The sequence below is a fragment of the Erigeron canadensis genome, chromosome 3 (genome assembly GCF_010389155.1).
Source record: "Erigeron canadensis isolate Cc75 chromosome 3, C_canadensis_v1, whole genome shotgun sequence".
NCBI classification, from domain to species: Eukaryota; Viridiplantae; Streptophyta; class Magnoliopsida; order Asterales; family Asteraceae; genus Erigeron; species Erigeron canadensis.
This window is the reverse complement of record NC_057763.1, coordinates 36172518-36197525: the sequence shown is the minus strand read 5'-3', so window position 1 is coordinate 36197525 and position 25008 is coordinate 36172518. Positions and strand designations below refer to the sequence as shown.

Sequence of the window (25008 nt, the reverse complement as noted above, 5' to 3'; positions counted from 1 at the left end):
ATCTTGACTCGATTAAGCATTGGCCGTGTGCCCATGGCTTGAGAGGGTAATTAAGGACATGTTTGGAGTAAGGACACTTAAAAACTGGGTCAATACATTAGGCTGGTGGAAGTTTGAGTTTGTGGGCTAACAGTTTTTGAACACCCACCCATGTTTTGAATACCGGCCGGTACCATCAGTTTCGGATGGTAGACATGTGGTGCCTTAAAACTTGCAAATTTCCATGAATTTCATTGATATAAGTAACATTATTATGGATTTATTTATTTTGGAAAACACTCATTTCATATATCTTTTTGTTCATATTGATATTCGTAACATGTTTAGGTAACATGTTTTCTAATACTTTCTCTAATTGTTAGTTGTAGACCCTAAACCATGACCAATAACATTTACAGATTATATAATTGTTACATACAAGTTTGATGGACAGTTTTTTTTTTTCAACAACAGGTTGCTTGAATTTTTTGTAACATTGGAATTAAGAGTTATGTAATAATCTCGACCTGCTCACTATAAGGTCTTTATAATGGGCTAGCCTAATAGCAAAACTTAAAGTGCATCACTTGATAACCTAAACGTGAAGCTGCTTAAACTCTTCCAATTAATTTCTAATTTTTATGTAATAATTCATGTGAATGAAACATGTAATTTCGTTAAATATTTTTTTTATCTTCAAAAGGCATTTTCTATGTTAGCAAGAGTTGTTTTATAAAAAGACTTGTAATTATTTTTCCACTTTTTTCTTTATGAACATTAGCATCGCCTTTTTCAAGGTGATAGTATAGTAGTAACGGTGCAAGTCATGTGTGATGATATATTGTTGGGTATTATGCGGAGGTATTGTGAGATACGGAGTATTATGTGTAATGAGAATTTGTGAGATTGTCAAGTTCAATTTTCAGTGTGATGTTAAGTTTCAGTGTTACGGTTACGTGAAATATTGGAATCAACGGTGTGATGATTATCTTTTGATAATTATTTCTGGGGTGATATCAAACCACCATTGGATGCTCTAACTTGTTGGACTTAAAATGTTGATGGATGTTAGGCCTAAGCCAACGGCTCGTCGACAGCCCCTTCCTCAATTGTGTCGACGAGGACACCAATGGCAGCAGCTTGTTCGTGGGCTTCGTTGATGGCGGGTGTTCGTTGGGTGGAAGGGGGAGGACGAGGAGAAAGGGAAAGAGAGCGGGGCCACATGTTTTTTTTCTTCTTGTTTTCTCACAATATTATATATTGGTTTGTGAATATATTTGCATATATATATATATATGTGAGATAGAGATCAAATGAGAAAATACCTTAAGGAGAGAAGGTTCATTTTTTATTTTATTTAGCTTCTTTTTTTGTACTTTCTTTCCGTTTTTCACTTTTTTTCATCTCTCTTTAATTAACCAATTTCATATAAAAATTTTAAATTTTTTTTAAAATATTTATTTTTCAAAGGACGTAGCCTGTAAGCTATAGGCGAAGCCTCTCAAACTATGACGGAGCCATGATAGCTAAGGGCGAAGCCCGTAAGGTAGATCACCGATCACCCCCTATGACCTATCACCCTCAATGATCTATCACTCCCACCAGCTACCCTTTATTAATATCCTTAAGGGCAAAGCCCGTACCGTACCCTTACATGTATAACTTACTAACTCGGGTTAGAAAAAAAAAAATTCTAGTTTTTAAAATTTTTTTTTATGGATTGAGTTAATTAAAAAAAGAATGAAAAAATGAAAAAATATTATAAAAATAAGCTAAAAATAAATAAATAACGGATCTTCTTTCCCTTCTCTCTTTAAGAACCTTCTCTCTGCATCTCTATCCTATATACATGTATAGATATGTAGTGGAGAAGAAGAAGCACGACCGCCCACATTTCTAATTTTTGGTCTTTTTGGTTTTTTTTTTTTCTTCTAGAATTACAACTTTCATTTTAGTATACAAAATGTTTTTTTTTTCTTTTTACCTTTTACTTTAATATATGAAAGTATATAGATAAAAATTAGATAAAATTGGGTATTTAGTTTTATATTTTTATTTATTTTAAGATAAATACGAAATATAAATTATTAAAAGTTGAGGAAGAGGTGATGAAGAGATAGGGTTGATAGTGAATGAGAAAGAGGTGATTTAGGAGAGAGAAAAACTGATATGGCAAGAGGGAGAAAAGGGTCTTGAGTTGGGCATGGCCTTAGAACAAATTTGTCACTTACCCAAAACTAACTTTAGCAATGGAGGAAACAGTGATAGGGATGCCAGGAATCAGCATTCTCAAAAGGCTATATGATGTTGATACTTCTTCAAAGTACCACCATTAATTGCTTTTCCCCCAACATATTGCTGACAGAAAGAACTCATTTTCAGATAGTTCATTAGGAAATTCACAGTACGATTTTGAAAGATTAACAACCATTCATTAATGAGCCAAAACATTTTGATAAAACCATGTTTGGATCATCACCTATCCAAGTCAAAAATATTCTAAACAACCATGGCTAGATTAATAGAGCATTACCAACCAAATTCCAAAAACATGCAAAAAAAAATTTACTAATAATCATTCAAAGAGTGGCTGAACAATTAACCAAAGTCATTAAAAATCATTCAAAAGATGGGTGAAACATTCTAAAAAATTACTAAAAATCTTTCAAGTAAAATGTGTATATAGAGTGTCAGACACTTGCATTTTCTCTTTACTCACACTTCCACTAAACTTGCTCTTCACCTCTTCATGCATCTTCTTCATTCCTTCATCAAAGATCAAAGTTTAATTCTTTCAATCCAGAGATAGAAATCATAATATTAATCATCATCATCATCATTTTCTATCAAGCAAAATTAAAAGTTAGGGTTTAAGTGGTGAAGGGTGGTGGCCGAAAATCTAGAAGAAAAGGGGAAAGATTTGTGAATTGAAAACCTTAAGTAATTGTCTTCCATTGTTGAGGTATTGAATTTTCCCAATTTAACTTTATCATTTCTCATGAAATTAGGGTTCATGAGTGAACCAATTTGGGGGTTTTTACTAGAGAATGAATTATGGGTAATTTTTCCCCAATTCCTTAATTAACCTAATTGTCATTGAGTTGTATAATGTGTTTGATTATGAAGTTGATAAGTGCATGTGATAATGTCAATTTGTGAGAAAAGATGGATTTTTGTTAGTTATTGAAATGATGAGGAAAAGGGGTAGAATAAGCTACCTAATGTTATTGTAAGAATGAAAGTAACTCAATGACAAATGGGTTGAGTTTTGGGTTTAGAAAGGCTAGTGATTGAGTAAGACTAGGTTGAGCTAGTCAAGTTGTGAATGTAAGCTTAATGCATTTTTTTTATGATATGATTATAGGTTGAGCTTGTTGAGCATTATTGTTATAGCTTAATTGTTCTTGTTGCGGAGGAGGTGAGTATATTTGCATACCTTTATGTATACGTTGGGCCAATTACCATGAGATGTGAATGTTCCAAGCATGGTAATTGGTTCGGCGTTAAGTCCATGTGGGGCATTGTTTATGAGGCCTAAGAACCTCCGGGGCCTAAGAACCCCATAGTTGATATGAGATAAAGGCCTAAGAACCTCTTGAGATTATTGTTTAGCGTATATAGATCCATGTATGTTTTGTTAGCGCAAAAGTGAGTATGCAAGTGATGATATGACGGTATCATTGGCTACATGCGATAGTCTTTTGTGTTTTTGCCCTCCTTCGTATGTATAATTGTATGCAAGTATATTCACTAAGCCTTTTGCTTATATTTTAGATGTTTACCCTCTTATAGGTAGTTCTGGAGGAAGGAACTATTGATTTTTGATTGAAAATAGTTGATTTAGAGTTTGAAGCGATTTTGGACGTCTTGAAGGTAATTAAGTCATTCCTGGGCGAATGACGATCTTTTGGTATAGAAGCTTAGTTGTCCCTCATTTTTTGGCTCATGGTACATTTTAGTTTGGGGTCATGCTTTTGGGTAAATTTCTGTAAATGTTCCAGTTGTAAAGTTTTTGGATAGTTGTGAATTCATAATTTTGGTCAAAAAGGTGTAAAAGTGAGTAAATGACCCGTTTGATGGAAATCTTGATTTGTGTACTCGTTGATGTTGTAAATGTGTTTGAAATGTGTCTTTATAGTTGTTGGAATATTTGAAATTTAGTTTGTGGAAGTTGGGCAAATGAATATTATAGTTTGGAGTTGTTTGGTATGTCAAATTGCTGGTTTTTGCATCAGATGCAGGTCAGAAAGTTCCCACTAAGTCGCAGTGGGAGGTGTCCTAACCCCACTGAGTCGCAGTGGGAGGTTTTTCGCTCGCAGATCAGATATTTCCCACTGAGTCGCAGTGGTAGGTGTCCTAACCCCACTGAGTCGCTGTGGGAAGTTTTTCGCTCGCAGATCAGAGATTTCCCACTGAGTCGCAGTGGGAGGTGTCCTAACCCCACTGAGTCGCAGTGGGGGTAAAAAAAAAAAAATCTTGTATTTTCGGTTTATCGAGTCGGGTTCTTTCATTATTTGGGGAGTCATGGGGCTATAGTACTCTATGGAATAGTGACTCATAATACTTATTCAGTACATGAGTTAGGTTGATTAATCAACCTAACTTATATGCCCAAAAATCAACTTAAAATCTTAAGAATTTGACATGTGGATTCCACTAATTTTCTTTCCTAATTTTGTCCCTGATTTTTCCACATGTCATCATCTTACTATTAGGCATATTTTTAGACACACCAATTAAGTTGATTTATCATTATCCGTGAATAAAATTTGTTTAGATGTCTAACATTGACAGATGACGACAAAAAATATGTAGGTGTTGAACAAGGTAAAAAATCTGAAAAGGAAAAACTTGAGAGTTTGACTTTAAAAGCAAAGAAAAGAAAGAATTAGAATCTTTGACCGAATGTGCCCTCTACACATATATTTCCCAAACCTCAAGAATCTTATATCTGTCATGACAAAAGCAACCCCAACATCATTCCAAAATTTTTATTTCTTTATCAAAGTAGCACCAACTACTTTGCTTCCATTTTATTTCACTTTACGATTGCCTTCAATTCGTTTAGCAAGATGATGTTATATCACTGTATTGTATGATTAAATAACATATAACTCTTTCAAAGTTTAAGCTATTCAAAGTATGTATTACTTTTTCGTTTTCTTTTCTTTTCTACCTCAAATCAAACATGTACCTCATCTAAACAGATTTCAAATATAATATTATTTTTGAGCAGACGAACGGCAATCTCACTGAGAAAAAGAGAGTTTGTGGCTTCTTTAAAGAAGTAGTGAGAGACACACCTCTTCTTTTCAGCATATGCAATATTGACCCACGTTGTTATCAACAAAAGTGCCAAATTTCACACCATGCAAACGTATACTTGGTGCCCTTGGTGTGGAATGCTAATAAGATTTAGTATCTGGGTATGTAAATAATTTTTACATTTTTTCTATTGTGTGAATGTAATTTTCATTTGGTTCATTGTATGTAATCAAGCCGCCAAATTGAACGATTAATGTAAAAGTGTATACGTGACACACCATATGAGCTGCCATGTAAAAGTTTTTGATTGGTTAACCTTAAAATTTTACATTAATCGTTCAAATTTAACGGGTTAGTTTCTTACAATGAACCAAATGAAAGTTACATTCACATAATAGAAAAAATATAAAAGTTACTTAAACTTCCAAATACTTAACCATATGCTAATAATATGCTCCATTTCATTCAGATGCATGCATGAATTATAATATTATATTCATGTGAAATGGCTTAATAGATAGTATATTTATTGATATGGTAAAAGAGGATTGAAGTTGTGTTTAAGCGACACGTGACATAATATAAAAACGACATACGTGTCATTTAGTTTATAAAAAATTATAACTTATCATTCGTCGCCATCACCACTGTTAATTCGTCGTCATCAAATTGTGTGGTACCCTCTAGATTTATTTAATTAAAATTTGTATATTGGGGTTTATGTCTTGCGATAACTACAACATTCCCATTATGTAAATTTGTGTATTAATTTAATTGATTAACATCTTGAAAACAGTAACGTAAAGTTAATGTACATACGTCTACTTCAATTTACAAAATACAAACAATAAACAGATATGATTCTTTATTTCTTTTACACATCAAAGTGGTAATTCTTTGGCACGTCAAAATGATAATTAAAGTTGTCATCTACTCATATGTAACTACAACAACCTTTCAAAAAAAAAAATGTAACTACAACATTCCCCTTTCTGTAACTTTATGTAATTAAATCATTTCTTCTAGCAAGTAGTTATTATACTATAAACAATGTTGCATTTGTTCATATTTTTAGTTAGCGTAAACAAATTAAATATTTTGTCATGCTTTTATATGTATAAAAATAAGTTGAAATAAAAGTGTGTAGAACTAAAAAGTTATCGTGAACAAATGAGGTGTTATAAAATAATTATGAAAGTCATCACTAAAAAATGTGAACTTTTATTTTTACACACTTTTTAGTGTAGAGAAATTTCTACACAATTTTATTTCTATATATTTTTACACACATAAAGTGTGGCAAATTTTTTAATTTGTATACACTAACTAAAAAAGTAGATAAATGCGATATTATTTGCAGTGTAATTATTTGAAACCTTTGATTGAGTATTTGAGTAACGTAAATTTAATGTGTACTTTTATTTAATTTACAAAATGCCTTTTAACTGAAAATTGGAAAAGAACACATGCATTTTTTACACATCAAAGTGATAACTAAAGTTGTCATATAGATCGCTTTTGCACTTCGTGGAGACATAAAAAAGTCTTTAAAAAAATAACAATCATAAAGAGGAGTTAAAAAAAAGAGAGGTTACAAAAGCTTTACCTTTTATAAAACTTATGAAGAATACTTGTTATCAATGTAATCTAATCATTAAAATCTACCACAACTCTAAGTAACGTACTTACTTTATATTATAAGAAAAAATTCTATTCAATCCAAAATTAACGAAATACAAATCTAATCAAAGAACACATTACACATGTACAGAAAATAGACATATAGCCTTTGGATATTGAATAAACCCAAAAACACAAGATCACATTGTTCTCATACTCATTGATTATATCAACTCATGTTAATAGGCTAATTAACAACAAAATCACCCATCTAACTACTGATCCTGATCGATCATCTACCATCTAAACTTACAAACATTAATCCCCATTACAACCCTCTAAAACAAGTACTAATCATGACCATCATTTGCCTCCTAATAAGTCGACCCTAATATTCCAAACTACATTAATTTCCCATCAAAAGAATATCATCATCAAAAATAATTAATTTCAAGAAACCAATTAATCAAGGATATATGCATACATGTCAAAATCTCTATAGATATACCATTTCATAACAACTAATTTCTGACCTCATGTATGTATGTATGTATATAAATCTGATCATCATCTCATCTGGACCTCATCAAGAAAATGCTTAATTCTTGATTATTGCCTAAACATCCATCAGGGTTAATCAAATGAAAAGATTCACTATCTGGCCCACCCACAATACATTCATAATTAGCCCTCATATATATCAACTCACCCACATTATTTCCATTTCCATTACCATTATTATTAGAACTTGTAGTAGAGTCAACGCTAGAAGAGTCAAAGTCAAACCCAAATGACGGAATTACCCCTGCACCATTCGTAGTTGACTGCAAAGATTTCAACATCACCCTGATTGGCTCACTTGCCTTTTTCCGTACAGCAAATCCTAGTTTCCTTCCGTTACAAAACATGGTCCAAACGGGTACTGATCGAAGTGGGCATGATCCAAGATCCGACCCGTTTTGTGTATGAGTACTTTCCAGTGCTAAACGGACCAACCCGGACCGCATTTCTCGGACCAGAGTTTGTGTTTGGATAGAAAGTTGTAGCAATAAAGATGGCTTTGTTTTCAGACGGTCATGTTGGACGGCAAAGTACACGTGGCCACGGCGGTGGCCGAAGATGGTTCCGATGACCATTGTTTTGGAAGAACGCGGTGGGGCTACGGTGGTTGTTGGGTTGATGAACGGCGATGATGTGTAGTCGGAATCTTGATCTTGGTTTTCATCGGCCGGAAGTTGTTGTTGTGGGTTGTTGTTATTGATAATGATGATGTCATCACGGAGGGAGGTGCTGAGGCGTTTCTTGATGGTGGGTGCTGTGGTGGGTGTACGGTGGTTTGTGGTGGTGAAACATGGAAGGAAAACTCGACGGAGGGAGTCGATTTTTGTCATTGTTTTTGATCGGAAGTTTTTGAGAGAGAATTTAATTTGGGTTAATTTCTTGAAGTTTGGGTTTAATGGGGAATGGATGATATGGGAGTGTATGTATGTATATATATAGGCGGGAATGTATGTAACCGTTATTTTATATCTAATATAATATTACCGTATATATTTCATTGAAATGAGTGGGAAAAGATAAAGGTTAAAAAGTGAAAAATGTAGACACGAAGATATATCATTTGAGTAATTTCAACAATATAAAATTTAACTTTTTAACAAAACATATTTATAATTTATTATGGATATGGACATATAAAAGAGGTGTGAATTGAATAGTTTGATTATATTTTACTTATTTAATTATTTTTTAACGATGTTAATAATTTGAACCTCAACTTCAAGATAAATACCTGTAGGGGTGGACCTACATTGATCTAAAGGGTAGCTCGGGCTATGGGTCCACTAAATTCATGTAGTTAAATTTTTTTGAAAAATGATGTATTTGTTATTGATGTTACGGGTCAAATAAATATAGGATACTGGTCTTGTAACCAACTTTAAACTTTTGAAACATTTTTTTTATCAATAAAACTTATAAAGATATATCTGTATAACTAAATAATAAAAAAAACTACTGAAAATGCCAAAAATTCTTAACATACATTAAAAATACCCAAAAATCTAAAAAAAAATAAATTGTAATAATTTAGTTGTTATAGTTACTTTATGCATATACAAGGTTAGTGGAAAAAAAATTGTGTTACGGGTCATTTAATTAAACCCTTGTACTCAACATAAATGATATCTCATCATTTAATTAAGTTATCATATGACTTTTGGTCTAATATTTCTAACAATTTAATCATAATATTTAATAATATATAAGAATAAAAATTAAAAAGAGAGGATCAATATATTACAATCATGATGTTAGGTGTATTTTTCCTTAGGCTATATATATATATATGGTAAAGTTATTTTGAGAACCTTTTTTTTTGCGAGAACCTTAAAAAACTTTTCAAATCAAGCCCAACCGATGATTATTCTTTACATGAATTTTTTTTTTTATTGTTTTCTGAATAACTAATGTATAATTTTGAAGTTTATAATTGTATGGAGGCATGGTTTATCATCCGTTATACAATTATGTGGAGATTTGGATTCTTGATCACATGTGCACGAATATTGCTATGATTACATGTGATCGACTTACATACATGCGATCGACTTGCATACATGTAATCGTAGCAATATTCGTGCACATGTGATCAAGAATCCAAATCTCCACATAATTGTATAACGAATGATAATCCATGCCTCCACACAATTATAAACTTCAAAATTACACATTAGTTATTTAGAAAAAATCAAAAAACAATTTTCATGTAGGTTGGGCTTGATTTGAAAAGTTCTCAAAGGTTCTCGCAAAAAAAAGGGTTCTCAAAATAACTTTTCACTATATATATATATATATATATATATATATATATATATATATATATATATATATATATAAGGTAACACTCCGGTGAGAACACTTTTAAAATAAGAACGGTGAGAACACTTAAAAACATCATTTTGATGCATTAAAAGTCCATAAAACTAACATAGTGCATAACTAATTATCATTATTTAAGTGTTTAACAACACATTGATCCATCAAAATCGAAAAAATTACGTTTTTTGATGGATGCATCATTTTGAGTCTTATGCATCCAAGATGGATGCACAAAACAAAAAACATGATTTTTTTATTTTGACAAGCCAATGTGTTGTTAAACACTTAAATAATAATAATTAGTTATACACTATGTTAGTTTTATGGACTTTTAATGCATTAAAATGTTATTTTTAAGTGTTCTCATTGTGTTCTTATTTTAAAACTGTTCTTATTTGATTGTATATATATATATATTTAGGGGAAGGGAAATATGAGGTTGTTAGGCACCTAAGTTGGGTGAAAAACCTCTCACATACTTTTTTTAAACCATAAAAATCATGGGGGCCAAACATTTATTTAATTTATTAAAATATTAGTATGTGAGGGTTTTTCACCCAAGTTGGATGCATAATAGCCCCATACTTACTTATATATATATATATATATATATATATATATGCGGATGAGAATATAAGGTTGTTAGGTACCTAAGCTTAGGTGTGGACACTCACATATTGTTTATTTACTACATAAAATTCATGGGGGCCCAAATATTTATTCATTAATCAAGAAATATCAAAAAATTTGTATGTAAAGGGTTCCACATCTAAGCTTAGATGTTGAACAATCTTATATTCATTTTTCCCATATATATATATATATATATATATATATATATATATATAATCTGATATCAAATTTTGATATCTAAGTCGTCAGTTATAACAAAAAAAATTTTGATTGAGATAATATATTATTTGTATTCTTATATTCGATAATTTCGCTCGTTGATATTTATATAATACTTATTTTTTTTAACTTTTTTTTTGAAAAACCTGAATCTGTTTTCCCAATTTAATGTTGGCTCGTAAAGTTTCTAGCTTATATTAGTTAATTGGTAGTTGTTTGCATTCATTAATTGTATTTGTTTATGTTCATTGATAGGTATAAACGAACAAACGAGGATCTGTGAACTATTCGTTAAGTAAATCAAGCATGAACGAAGTGTCTGATCTACATAAAAATATCAAAGTATGAGCTAAGATGATACGCAAATAACTTCTTGTTGGCCCAATCAAAGGTTCACCGCTTCAATTCCCGATGCATTCACAATAATACGGCAATACCAAGTATTTGGCATTTGTGAAGAAAAGGATGCTGATTTTGATCAGTTATAGTCAATTTCCGAAAATTGAAACAGAAAAGGAAAAGATGAAACGTGATATGATCTTTAGAAATGTGTTAATTTTTTTAGAAAAAAAGATAATTGGCTTGGTAACCCCCTATCCCATGGTGATAATTTTTTAAGTTATTAGATTATCTCTTGTTTTAATTAATACACATGCTACTTGGTTCACATTATTGTTCTTGATTTCAAAGTTTTATGCAAGAATGTTGACACTAATCATTTCCCCCACAAGATTCCCAAAGCACTTTGCTCTTTCGATACGTCAATGAAATAAAATATTTCTTCTCAATGGAACATGCATTTTCAACACATACTCCCATTTAATTAGATGATTTTGAAGATGCCTTCCACAATTTGAGAAATATATAAGGGACAAATTATTTTCCCGATACTCTCAAATCCCATATACATTTTTGTTATTATTATTATTTATTAAAGTGAGCATTAATAAAATACAAAGCAGCCATTGCTTTCGAAGGAGTCTGTCTTTAATTTACCAGCTTCTTTAAAATATCAATCACTAAATTGAAAAAAGTTATGCATTGACACCTCAATATTCTCTTTTCCTATATATACAAAATTTATATAAAATTAACATTCAACCTTTGTAACGTATATTCATACAACTTGGTAGACTTAAAAATATAGGTCCTAATTTATTCGGAACCGTACAAATTTAAAAAATATTATTTGGAAAATATTTGTTTTTAACTTTTATAGAAATAAAAAACATTTGTATTTTATGGGCTATTTTTGTCAATCTAGTTGGATCCTTTTCAAAGAAGAATTGATAAGGTATGAAGGGCACCAGCTAAAAGATAAAACTAGGACACGTAGTCAAATACAGGGCTAGAGGAATACCCTGTCTGTGTAAAAGGAAGCATGCATGTTAGCCAGCTGGTTCTCAATTTACATACTGCTAAGTTTTTGGAATATACAAACTAGAGGATATTTGGGCTCTCCAAGACTCTAACTAACATAACTTTTTTTTTTTTTATGAAAATTTTATTTCGAAGCATGTTGATTTTCTCCACTGAGACCCTCTCAATCAACCAATATATGTTCTTTAAACGCTAAATTTCAGCTCAATAATATGTCTCTTTACACATCTAATCAAAGGAAACTAAATCTTTTTATATTTTATTCACACAAAAATTTAAACTTAAAATTTTTTTGTCTCAAGCTACACCATATACCAACTCATCTAAGTCAACACTTCTCCGTCCCTCAACTAGTTAACCCTCTTTAATATCAGATCCCCACTCTGTTATTGTTAGATTATTGTTTGATTTTTCTTGAAAATTATGGAATCCGAGACTTCACGATATATTATTTTCCCCTAAAATCGTACCTAATAATTCCGAATTTTAGATCACGTATTCCGTTCATGTATAAAGTTGTTTTCTGTAGATATAATATAACTTAATAATTGATATGTCATATGTCTCAACATGTGAAAGGGGAAATTTAGTATTGGCTTTGTAAACATATGGAACAGGTCTTGATGTGGTCGGATTGTTTGTTAACTTTTTGTCTTTTTGGAACTTATAGGTATTATAGTTGCATACTAATACATCCAATTGTCTAATTAAGTACTCAACTACGGAAGATGCATCTTTTTTTTCTTTTTTTTTTCTTTTTTTTTTTTTTTGAGCAGCACGGAAGATGCATCTTATTTTACTTTATAGTTTCTAAGCATTTTTACTTAAACATCAACCCTGGTTAAAGTATATTGGTCATTTAACTAGGCCGTAGAAATATGTCTATGGTAATAAAAGTAAAATGTACAAAGCTTTAAAGACTTTTCTTGAAAACATAAAAAAAAAAAAGAAAAGAAAGAAAGCTACAACATGTAGAAACAAACCATGGAGTAATGAATAAAATGTCATATTCCATAGTAGATTAGTAGTCACTCTTCAAGGGTGGCTTACATTTTCGCACCCTAACGATATTGTAACTAGAGGTGTTAAAAAAAAACCGGGTTGGAACCCGAATCCGAAACCGAACCCGAACCCGAAGCTGGTCAACAACCGGGTTTGACCCAAACCGGCGGTTACAAACCGGTTTGGGTTTTCGGCTTTTATTTTCGGTTAGAAACCGGGTTGAGTTCGGGTTGGGTTCGATTTTTGGTCAAAACAACCGAGTCAAACCCGGTCAATAATCGTTCAAAGTTTGACCCCAAACCGGTTTCAAACCGGGTCGGGTTGGATCAAACCCGGTTTTGGTTCCGTTGACCAAAAACCGGTTTTGGTTCGGGTCGGATTGGGTAGAAACCGGTTTTTATTCCCCTCTAATTGTAACTAGAAAACGAAGAAGTGAAAAATATATCATAAAACAGATGGAAAATGGAAAGGCACACATTACTAATCAATTAAGGAAGCAAACAAAGATCAAAAGTAATCACATGAAGATCACGTGACTTTATCTTGCCTAACAGGACAAAAGGATTAACATAACAAAATGATATTTGTCAATCTAGATTCTATGAGCAAAGTAGGGCTATCAAATATCAATCCTATCGCCATGATAGCTACTTAATAACTCATTAGCCAAAGTTTATGTCAAGGAATCAAGGATGACTATAGTTGCTAAACTTTAACCATATTCGAAATATCAAGATTATTTTATATTGTTTGATAGTTAAAGGTATGGCGCTACATGCATCTATATATGTATGGTGAAGTAGTGAACCGTTATATTTGAGGCTCTAGTTTAACTAACCAGTTACATTAGTATACACGATTGATTTACTTGTCTTAAATATATGTTCCATCGCATCAAGGTCGCTATATCCTTGGGACGATTTGCTATGTAGTTGTCGTAAACTAATATATAGAAATGCAAAGTTGTGCAAAGATAAGCATTCTTTGTTAAGTTAACCTCCCCACATCCATTGAGGCGTTGATCTCTGTCTATCATCTATGCACTGGTGACAACTAGTATTGATTTGACTCCTGAGTAAACAATGTCATACAATATCTATGATAACAGGTTAATTAGAAGTTAGAAACTACTTGAACATAGACTACATGCAAATCGAAACCAATTGTTCAGGCTCCCAAATTCCATCTTTTTGTAATTTTCTTTTCTTTCATTTTTTTTTTCTGCCTTTCCTGCCTGTTTCGGCTATCAGTCTAAACCTGTTGAATATGAACCCCCCACCAAGCCCACATAGGGGCAGAAACCAAGTTTAAATCCCAGGCACATAAAGAATAGCTGTACAACAAAGAATTTTACAAAGCATGGTAAATATACAGTTCAAGTTGATGGCGAATGGTAATCACCACCACCCTTGAGGAGTGTAATCCGTTGGGATCTTGAATGGCTTTGTCTGTTGTTAAGAACATCAATATATGTTCTAAGCCTATAACGGTCTGAGTTTGTGATAGAGAATGGAGGATTAAGAATGAGTGAAGGTGCTTCCACTAGAAGAAAACGTAGCAGTCGCACTGCTTTTGAATAAAATGTTGCTGCATTTTCAGTAAAACCCATGTACTCATCGACCTGCCAAAAGCGCAGAACCCACCTTATATCAACATGAAAATGTTTAAGGCCCAAATGATGAGAATTAAGGCAAAATACTTGCATCTTCATAAAAAAAAGCACTACAGCACAATTACTAGGCAAGGTCCTTTTACCATAGATAAATTATTAGCTCGGTCAGTCGTTTTGTTTACTAGTGTGCATTAACTGTATTCAAAGATGGCAAGTAAGAAAACAGTATACCAAAAAGGACTTACCGCTCCATGTCGGCCAAGACTGAGGGCAGCCTGAAATATTGCTTCCATTGCGTCTGGCATCCCGACATTTCCTGGAAAAGAGAAATAATAGCATAGAGTGTTAAAACCATATACACACACACACACACACACAGACACATACTTTTGCTCAATTAAATGCTTCCAATCTTTAAAGTTTATGTATTATCACATAAGAAGTATACCAGGTTCTATAACTTTGGCAAGTTCCTCAGCATTTTCAACCTCACTGAGAAATATTCTCTCAATATGACAGCAAACATCCTGGGGAGACTTGGCAGTTCCCAGGCATTCTTGAATATCAGGACTGTTAAGTCCTCTACTGGTGGTCGTCGTGTTCAAAGTTGCTACTTCTTGGGTTGGACTTCCTTTGATGGCTGAAGCAGCTTGTGTATGACATATATCCAATGCTTGCTTCCATATAGCAAGGATCACAAGCTGAATTGAAAATGCTTCTAGTCGGTGTCCGGCCTCAATCTTTTTAAATTAAGAAATAAAAACACAAAAGTATTAATAGCTTGAATATTATACTTTTAATGTTAAAATGTTTACAAGATACCTTGTCATTGACCAACTCAGAGATGGCGGATGCACAATCCTGCAATGACTTGATTCTTGTTATGCTGTCAGTTGATGGCTGTTCAGAAGCATCAATTATATCAACTGATCCATGAGAAGTCCCAGAGGGTGCAGAGCATTGACTTTCAAAGCTACCAGCGCAGCCGACTTTACTAGCGACACCACCAATGATGGGCAAAGGTGCACTAGATGTTGAGTGAATATTCCTAGAAGGTGATTTGGAAGCTAACTGGCCCACCTTAGGTACACTAGCCAGGGAAGATGTATCCCCCAGTGGACCAGATACAATAACATAATCCTGATCAATCAACTCCAATGAGTCCACTACTGTCCAATGCATGATCAAATAAAACTTGAAGTTAACAGACAGAAAAAAAGTGGTTATTAGTAAAAGGGTTGATGTGGGTTATGTTTTATCCCTAAGCATCAACCAGAGGAAATCAAAATATTAGCTTGAAAATCAAATGGGTCAAAAGTATTTCCGCCCAACCTGACCCAGCTTATTTTGACCTGTACCATACTTGCCCTTTTTACTATGTTACCCAACCCACCTGACAAACCATTTTTCTAACTCTAAAATCCATAGAATCTAATGACTGCGATGTTAGATTAAAAATATAGAAAAGTTACCTCTGGAACGCGTTTCTACTTGTTTGTGGTCATTTGATCTCAAAGATTCTTTCAGGTTTCCTTCTGATGATCTACGATTTACAGGTGCAAAACCATTAATATCCGGTTTGTGTCTAAAACTGCTATATCTGGAAGAAATCTCCATGTCTTTCGACGGGTCTCTTCTAGTAGTTTTGGTATCTAGGGAAAACCCATATGTAGATTTGAGAGGCACTTTCCGAACAAAAGAAGTATTCTCATCAGGAACATTGGAATCATCATCTAGAGTAAATGGTAAATTATCATCCTGACTATTATCTTCTCTGTTCTTAAATGTTGGGCTTTTAGAAAAAGAAAAACCATCTGTTCTTCGTGGCCTCCTATCTCTGCATATACCATATAACACATATTCAAATACTTGCTACTTAGCAGCCACAAGTGACGATATAAAAGGACTAAATAACCAAAAGAAGCAGTACTCTCAAGTTACCTTGGCAATTCATCAGGTTTAGTTTGGCTGAAAAACGGGTGTGTGAAGAACTCCTCAAAAGTCAGCCTTTCCACTGTGCATCAAAGTGATCAAATTCAAATATCAAGGGTAAAAAAAATTCAGCAAAATACAAATTCATCAGTACTAAGATGAACGAAAATAGAATCCATATTTAGTGTTCATGAGAATGAGGGCGATCGTGATAATGATAAAATTAAATTATATCAAATGATAATGACTAATTTATGGAAACGGCAAAAGGTTTATTTCTGAAAACCTTACTAGACTGCCCAGGCCCAAAACGTGAGAAGTAAATCGATCAGACTGAGCGGCAAGTAGATGGAGTGATGTCAACCACAAGAACCGCACACCTGACGTTATTTTATGGAAAGGGCAAAATTGCTCCACCCTTTAACCAACTCAGCTATGCATCCGGAGGCAATAATAACTAATTTTCATTATAATGATTGTTTCGTTTCATTTTAACAAGAATTCTGGCTGCTAGCCTTCTATGTTCTTTGTTTGTTATAATAGTTACAACATAAACATTAAATGGATCATTGGTAGGCTGGTAGCTATGCATCCGGAGGCAATAATGACTAATTTTCTTCATAATGATTGTTTAGTTTCATTTTGATAAGAATTGTGGCTACTAGCCTTCTATTTGTTCTTTGTTTGTTATAATAGTTACAACATAAACATTAAATGAATCATTGGTGTTAGTTTGAATGATGCAACCAAGCACACATACACTAGTGATTAAATGGAGGCTTATGTTTGGTTGTGTGATATTAAACAGGTCAGAGAAATCAAAACAATTAGAAAAATATTAAACGGTTCAAATAATATTAGTGCATAGTGCATACCACCTACTAAATTGTTTTAATTATCATTGGTAATTATATTGTTTTGCTGATTGTAACTAGTAAAAAATATTTGCGGTTTTGTTATAATGGATAAAAATAACCTCAACCGGGTATTATTTCAATCTTTACTATAAAAACCTACTTCAACCAATACTATGAGAAGAGCCATTTCAACTATAGTATAGAAAAAGCCACTTCAAACTGAGCTTACTTTCGCCATTACCCAACAGACCAATCTTCCCACCTCTAGCATGCATATGATTTCTGTATACACCTAAAGTCTAAATTACATATACCTGGATTTTGTCGCAGTAATTTACGACACAGATCCATGCAGTCGGGGCTTAGGTCCCTCGCATCAGGAGGAAACTGTAATTCAGTTGATTTCAGGATGTTTTGGAGTAGCTGCACAGTGGGTGGAATAAAAATAGATATATAACCAATATTAGGTGAGATGTTTAATGTAAATCATTACGAAGAATATGTAGTGTCCTTAAACCTAAAAAACTAAAATTACAAAATTTACGAAACCTGAAACTGAGTGTTTCCAGTAAATGGTGTTCTCCCGGTTACAAGTTGAAATAAAATAGCACCAACACTCCATAAATCTGCCTGTGTTTTCAATTATAAGTTAATAAAGAATATATAGTAAGAGAAACTAAAGTATCAAAGATATTGTTAAACAAAATAGCACCTTAGCGTCATACTTATGAAGTTGCATTATCTCCGGTGCCATATAAAGTGGCGAACCACATAAAGTTTCAGCAAGACCTCGGTGCAAAGACCTATATATACAATTGATGTCATATTTTTATCTCTCAGTCATAATGCACGGCTTACAGTTAGAATACTGGTGGACTTGTTTTACCTTGCAAAGCCAAAATCTGCAATCTTCAATGTTGAATTGTCCTCATTCGTGAAAAGTAAGAGATTCTGTTCAACAAATCAGAAAATAGAAATAAACATAAATTGTGAAGTTTGAAATGGATGTGCACCAACCAAACTCATAGATTGTCATTATCTCTAACACTTGACTAGGCTCCCTTAATTTCAAAAGAACAAATACAAATTCCCATAACAGTTACTAAAAAGGTATCTAAATATACAGCATCAATGTTTCAACAAACTAAGAGACTTCCTGCCCTTTTAGTGCAACTTACAATACAAATTAATATTTTAGAAGTAAACCGAGTTATAAAATGCTAGAAAATTCCATACTTCTAAGAAGTTGTGGATAACATGACTTCAACTCAACACCCATTACATGAGTGCCATCCCAAAAATAGACTTTTATAAAGGTACACAAGTGCCTAATCTAAACAGTTTGATGGCAATACACTTGCATTCAGAAAATGATGATACTTACGTAAAAAAATGTACCTGGTAAAAATTAACACAAGGCTTAAGACGCATACTACCTTATGGGTTTTAAGTAATGATTCATGGAGGTGAACAGAAACTTTTGATGGGGATAATGATAGAGATGCAATCAATATTATAGCTTCTTACATTCACATAACAAGTAAATTTCATGTACGCAAGCATGATTATATAAGTCTAGTCTATTATTGTACAGAGAATAGCCAACTATCAAGCACACGTTGGTGTTGGTGTCACATGAAATTTAGTTATGCGAGTAAGGTTTCAAACCGTATAAGTATAACATTTATATGAACATGGTGCAAATGAGAAAAGCAATGCCAACCTGTGGTTTTAGATCTCTATGGATAATTTGATTATCACGAAGGACTTTCAAACCAGCAGCTGTAACATAGAAAAAGTAAAGAAACTCAATCACTAACCAATACCAGTAATCCAAATTAAGACAAAATCATGATAGATACCTAACTGCTGCATGAAGTGCACTGACGTTGACTTGGGGATTCTACCATGACGCTTTTGTATGAACACAGATAAATCACCTCCTCTGCAGTATTCCAGCACCAGATATATCTTGCCAGGCTCCTAATACCAAAAAAGTGAGACTTCAAGAACAGACTCAAAAATCTTTTTAAAAACTGAACTGTTCCAATCAAATGGTCCTAAAAATTCAATTTTAGGTCCACTTCGATGATACAAGTAAAATTGGATACGAATCGCAAAATGAAAATGTGAAACAGTTCAAAACGAGCTAAAAAAAATTCCATACAAGTTACCGGGCAAAAGCAACCAACCCATGCGCATCCTGAACCAATTCAGTGCACTAAAGTGATATATCATGCAAAGGAAAACCAGTTTCAGGAGTAGCAGAGCCACATGAAATACTAACAAAAACCGGCAGACATGATAGTGATTGACATAGAAAAAAAAAGTTGGGTGAATAACTTAAATAAATATCAATTACTTAGAAACTTTAATGAACATGTAAGCTTTATGAACTAATCCTCCCTCTCTTCCTAAGAAATTGATTCTTTCATCTTGCCCATCAACATCAATCTCATGGCCTATACTTGAACGAATCTCATTAGTGCATCCGAAACGTGCACATAGAATATTTATCAAAAAGATAACTATCAACCACTGAATTCTTATAGCATACTGGTGATAACTCATATCATTACATGTGTAACTAATATACAAATGTTCCTTTATGAGGGCGAAGCACTTTAGGAACACAAACTATATAGTAGGGAGGAAAAGAGATGACCACATCACAGTAAACAGAGGCAAAAAGAGGACCTCAAAGGACTGAATAAAAGACAAAAAGAGCAAAAAAGGGGATGAGCAACACAGTATAACAGAGGCGGGGAAAGAAACTAGCTTCTTTCTAGTAGATCAAAAGCTACATCTTTTTTTGTACTAATTCAGCATAAGATAGCCAAAAGTCCAAAACAACAATTTATAAACCATCTCTTGGTACTACGTACTTGGATTAAAAATGTCAAGTTCCAATATATGTATATAGCTCTATAAGCAAATATGGGTTGTCATTTTTACATAAATTCAACTTGCACAATGGTCGGTGCTAGGTCATTCGGGAGTAGACTAAGTCACGTGTTTTCAATTATGCACTTTCAACAAATACTTAACAGTATCAACAAGCAAATAACTCCCGTATGGAAACTGATCACATCACATGCATAAACTTGATAACACTAATTAAAAACTTCTCACTTTCTATCTTCATCCATCCTCAACCAAATAAATTTTCATCATGTAGCACTCCGAACCCCGAAGTCACCATCTGTCCTAATGACTTCGAAAATGAACATAATCTTAAAACCATGACAGAAAGCGTCAGGAACTCTGAACTTATTACCTCTACGTTTTAATATTACTCGGAATGTGTTGTCACACATCACACACATATTGTTAATCAGTCAAGCTACAGATATCCCTATGCAGATCCTACATGTCATTTCCACATATCTCGCAAACGCAAAATGATTGGTCATCTGGTAATACAGTACATTACTCTTTTTCAGTCACGCACATTCTACAAATAGTTAACAACATCTAATAATCCCCATAACTCGCGGATCATATCACCACTCTTAACGTTATTAACACTAAATACTCCGTATCTTCATCTATCACCATTCACCAACCAATTTAATTTTCATCGGCCAACACCGTAGCCTAAAGTCACACAATAATGCCAAAATTGACTCAAAACCATGCCAAAAATAAAAAATAGTACGACCTCGAGCTCACACGGTACTTAATTCTATCTTTCAATTCAATTAGAAAGGTTTGCTACGTGTCACACGTAAATTATGATTATCAAATCCTAAACCTTTCAAAAAGTCTCCGCATTTGCTTCTACTCATAAACTAAACAACGCCTATATAAATATATATACATATCAAATCAAAAATCCAAACGAACAATATGATAATAATCATAATTATATCAGCAACTACGAAAATCGACAAAAAAAATAATAAAATAAACAGAAATGAAGTCAGACTCACTTTGATCATATCGAGAAGCCGGATGATATTCGGATGATTAATATTTTTCAGAATATCAATCTCAGACATCAAACTCTCTTCTAACTTCTTATTATTCATTTTTCCGAGAAGAATTTCCTTGATAGCAACTTGAGTTCCATGGATTTTATGCTTGGCGTGCCACACCACTGAGAACGAGCCTGATCCTAACTGTTTTCCGACTAAGTAATCTCCGACCGATCGAACTCTGTGTGGTGGTGATGATGATGATGATTGCGCCATCATAATCAAACCCTAACTTTGAGTTCAAGTGTATATATATATTAAGATTATATATAGCTACAAATTCATGTATGTATATATATAGATATATTGATTGAATTAAATTTATATTTTGATGATGATGATGATGATGTCTGGAATGATTAGTGTGTTTTTTTTAACTTTGATGATTTGATTTGATTTTTGATATTTTGATTAGATGGAGTAATCAATTGATAAGGTCAAAAGAGTATATAGAAACCTTTTATATTTATCTGTATCTATAATCTATGACTTTATATTAAAATTTATCATTATTTTTTGTTTTTGTTTTTTTTAAAAAATGAACAAGATAGATATAGAATGAGGAGGGTTTTGTAGTGTGTTTTATGGTTCTCAAGGAAGGTTTCTCCGCAGGTTAAAGTTATATATTTTGTGTGGCGTGTGGGTCGTGCATACCACATGAAACAAAATCTTCGAATTTTGTAAAAGCTCGGTTACGAAAATTATGCTTTGATTCCATTTGATTTGATTGGGTGTAAGTGGGTTATACAGTTCAACAATTTATGGCGTATTTGGTTACTTAAAAGAATTGATCGATGGATATGGTTTTGAATATGAAATTTGGATAGAAAATAATAATAAATAAAAAAAATACAATATTTAATGATTCAAAATAAATAAAATATTTTATGATATATAGAATTTTTATAGTAAAAAGCATGATATAAAATTATGAGTAGAGTTATCAACTAATCTATGTTTTTCTAACAAACACAACCTAATTACACGCCACGTATAGATCTATATGTGACGTATATGGGTTTTTTTTTTTGCAATTAATGTTATATGAGCACCACCTATATGCTACATACAACCCTATATGTGACATATAGATGATTTTTATATATTTAGGAAATGACACAAGAATGATTTCTTATTTGTCCCAAAATCGATATGAATCTTTAATAATGGCACGAGATAATAAGAGAACCTACAGGAATGAAAATATCAAAGTCGACTCGACCATTTTATAACAAATTTTTTTTTTAAGAATGTACTTAATTAATAATATTGACAAACACATTTACCAAAACTCGTTATAAAAGACAACGCACAAAAATTAAAAATTTTGGCATGACTCGTTCATAAAATCGTCGTCAAAACCTGTTACGGATTATGAGTTCTCCAAAAATACATTTCAATCACAATCTAACACATTTCTAATATAAAATGACTTAATAAAAATAACCAAAACTTTTAATTCTTACATTTGTCATAATCGATAATATTAAAACAATCAATATATCATGAGCCAATAGTTCAAAGGGGTCTCTACGGGTCCTATCAACGTTACCATTTTCCGCATTTAGCTAAAGCAATCAATATCCATAAAGCAACTTCAAACTTTAAACTTTATATTGCTTAACTTGGCTTCCGCTTCTGGAATAACCTATAAAAAGGTTAAACAACTAAAAAGTAAGCAGAGCTTAGTGGATAATCTTGCATACGTTTATACACACGAAGGAAGACAATGCACAAAGGTCTATTGCATATAGACTGTGGCACCGTCGTGCCATATCTATAATACTCACCTTTGTACCAACGCATTACATGGATCCATATAAGCAAATGATTACAATCTCAATAAACAATATTAATGCTCCACTTGAGCTATGTCCCACATGGATTATGGCCACTACTTAGGCCCGTAATCAAAGATGGTCACTACTTAGGCTCAACGCCAAATCAATTACCACACACGGAATCCACCATCATATGGTAATTGACCCAAGACATATATAAAAGTATGCAAGAAAACTCACCTCCTCCGCAAACACAAAATCAACAATCAACAAGACCGCAAGTACACAATATGTATGCTTCAACCTAGCAATGATTCACAAGTACATATAAGATCATCAATCACATACCAGACCATCTAGCTATAATCACTAGCATTTCAACACCCAACCCATCATTTACAATCTCATGTTGCTCTTGGTTTGATTTGCAAAACATGAATCTCTTATTATAATGTCAAACTCACTTTCATAAAAAAATTATAATTTTCACATTTGACCATGACAACCACCAACATTCTTATTATCACAATAACTTTTTTCAACTCAACAAGATGCATATATATTCTCATATTTTTACTGTTTCTCATGAATTATTTCATGGCAAAGAACAAAGATTTGGATTATGGTATTTTTAGCACTGTAAATTCAAGGTGTCTAGTTTCTCCATATCTTTTCCCTTAATTTATGGATATCGTTTACTATTTTTAGAAAAATATCTGAACCCTATAGCTCAAATTTCTTACTGTTTGCGCAACAGAAAGTTGTATACATGTTCATGGCCCAAGCAAACTTTGAAAAATTCCATTAAATTATTTAACTCCTAGACATATGAAATATGTTACACAAAAAGTGAAAAGTCCTGAATCTTCCAAGAATTGAGAGTTAAAACTCCATGAACATGACTAATTTTTCAGCTAAAAATTAGATTTGACCAACTGACTTCAAACATGCATATCTTGAGTTCTACTTAACCTTTTTACCTGATCCCAGTGGCCAATTTTACTAGACACATATATACACATTTTATCTTTAATGACCAACATGTGAAATTAGTCCTCAAAGGTGACTTTTGTTCGTTTTAAAAACAGATAGTGTTGTTGTTCTTATTAACAAAACATCTTTGACATCACTGACTTCAAATGATCATATTGAGTTCTACACCATATTTTGACCTCATTACAGTGGCCACTTCTACTTAACACATTTAGATACATTTTATCTTCAGTAAGCAACGCAATATTTGACCCGTATAAGTGTGATATACTCGTTTTAAAAACTGACACATAATCGTTTTTGCTGAAAATTTAGAATGACCACACTTACTTCAAAAATTCGTATCTCGCGTTCTACTCCACATTTTAACTCATTCCAGTGGTCACTTCAACTTAGCACATATACCTACATTTTCTTTTTAGGAATCAACAAGTGAATAATCTGATACAGAGGTGTTTTACTCGTCACAAAATCATAGACAGAATCTGTCGATTTCTTTCTTCTCACTAACATTCATCTAACTTCCATGCTAGCCACTAGAAACCTCTAATTTGGTTAAATTCCAAGAACCCTAAGATGTATTATAGCAATTAACTCAATATAAAGAAAAAAACCCCAATTTCTCAAATATAAATATATAATTAGCTACATGAACCCTAATTTTACATGATAATTTAGCAAGAATTAAAATTAGGTTAAATGGATTATTACCTTGATGGAGTAAATTACTAGGATGTAATATAGTTGAACAACTAGAAATCAAATTCTTCCTTCCTCCTTTCTTCATGTGTGTCGACACACACACACACACCAACATACACCCAATTCTCCCAAAATTATCCTTCTCTAAAAGAGTGATTATTATTCATATTGTATAT

At 32.7% G+C, this 25008-nt stretch overlaps 2 protein-coding genes across 3 annotated transcripts; both read right to left on the bottom strand.

The window, feature by feature from the left end:
- Positions 1-7436: 7436 nt before the first annotated feature.
- On the bottom strand, positions 7437-8255 carry LOC122592038 (protein MIZU-KUSSEI 1). The gene is made up of 2 exons (XM_043764251.1): positions 7660-8255; positions 7437-7611 (listed from the first exon to the last, which is right to left on the bottom strand). Exons 1-2 carry the CDS (start codon positions 8253-8255, stop codon positions 7437-7439), a joined length of 771 nt encoding a protein of 256 aa, XP_043620186.1.
- A 5820-nt stretch (positions 8256-14075) lies between these two features.
- LOC122593189 (serine/threonine-protein kinase ATG1c-like) lies at positions 14076-21650 on the bottom strand. 2 transcript variants are annotated; one of them, XM_043765561.1, is made up of 13 exons: positions 21312-21650; positions 19242-19362; positions 19103-19161; positions 18266-18330; positions 18092-18182; positions 17929-18009; positions 17694-17802; positions 16532-16604; positions 16063-16427; positions 15413-15756; positions 15039-15330; positions 14836-14906; positions 14076-14599 (listed from the first exon to the last, which is right to left on the bottom strand). In XM_043765561.1, exons 1-13 carry the CDS (start codon positions 21573-21575, stop codon positions 14354-14356), a joined length of 2181 nt encoding a protein of 726 aa, XP_043621496.1. In that variant the 5' UTR covers positions 21576-21650; the 3' UTR covers positions 14076-14353. The 2 variants fall into 2 exon arrangements, with proteins under 2 accessions (XP_043621496.1, XP_043621495.1); XM_043765560.1 differs by having other exon boundaries at positions 15413-15759; positions 21312-21649.
- Positions 21651-25008: the final 3358 nt, after the last annotated feature.

What these genes read in the sequence shown, in the direction of transcription:
- LOC122593189 (XM_043765560.1), bottom strand. Translation starts at nt 21,575, where the DNA reads ATGATGGCGCAATCATCATCATCATCACCACCACACAGAGTTCGATCG. An exon ending in TGCCAAAGTTATAGAACCTG is followed by an intron (nt 14,907 to 15,038) that starts GTATACTTCTTA and finishes TCTCTTTTCCAG; the next exon opens with GAAATGTCGGGATGCCAGAC. An exon ending in GTCTTGGCCGACATGGAGCG is followed by an intron (nt 14,600 to 14,835) that starts GTAAGTCCTTTT and finishes CGCTTTTGGCAG; the next exon opens with GTCGATGAGTACATGGGTTT.
- LOC122592038 (XM_043764251.1), bottom strand. Translation starts at nt 8,255, where the DNA reads ATGACAAAAATCGACTCCCTCCGTCGAGTTTTCCTTCCATGTTTCACC. An exon ending in AATGGTGCAGGGGTAATTCC is followed by an intron (nt 7,612 to 7,659) that starts GTCATTTGGGTT and finishes CTCTACTACAAG; the next exon opens with TTCTAATAATAATGGTAATG.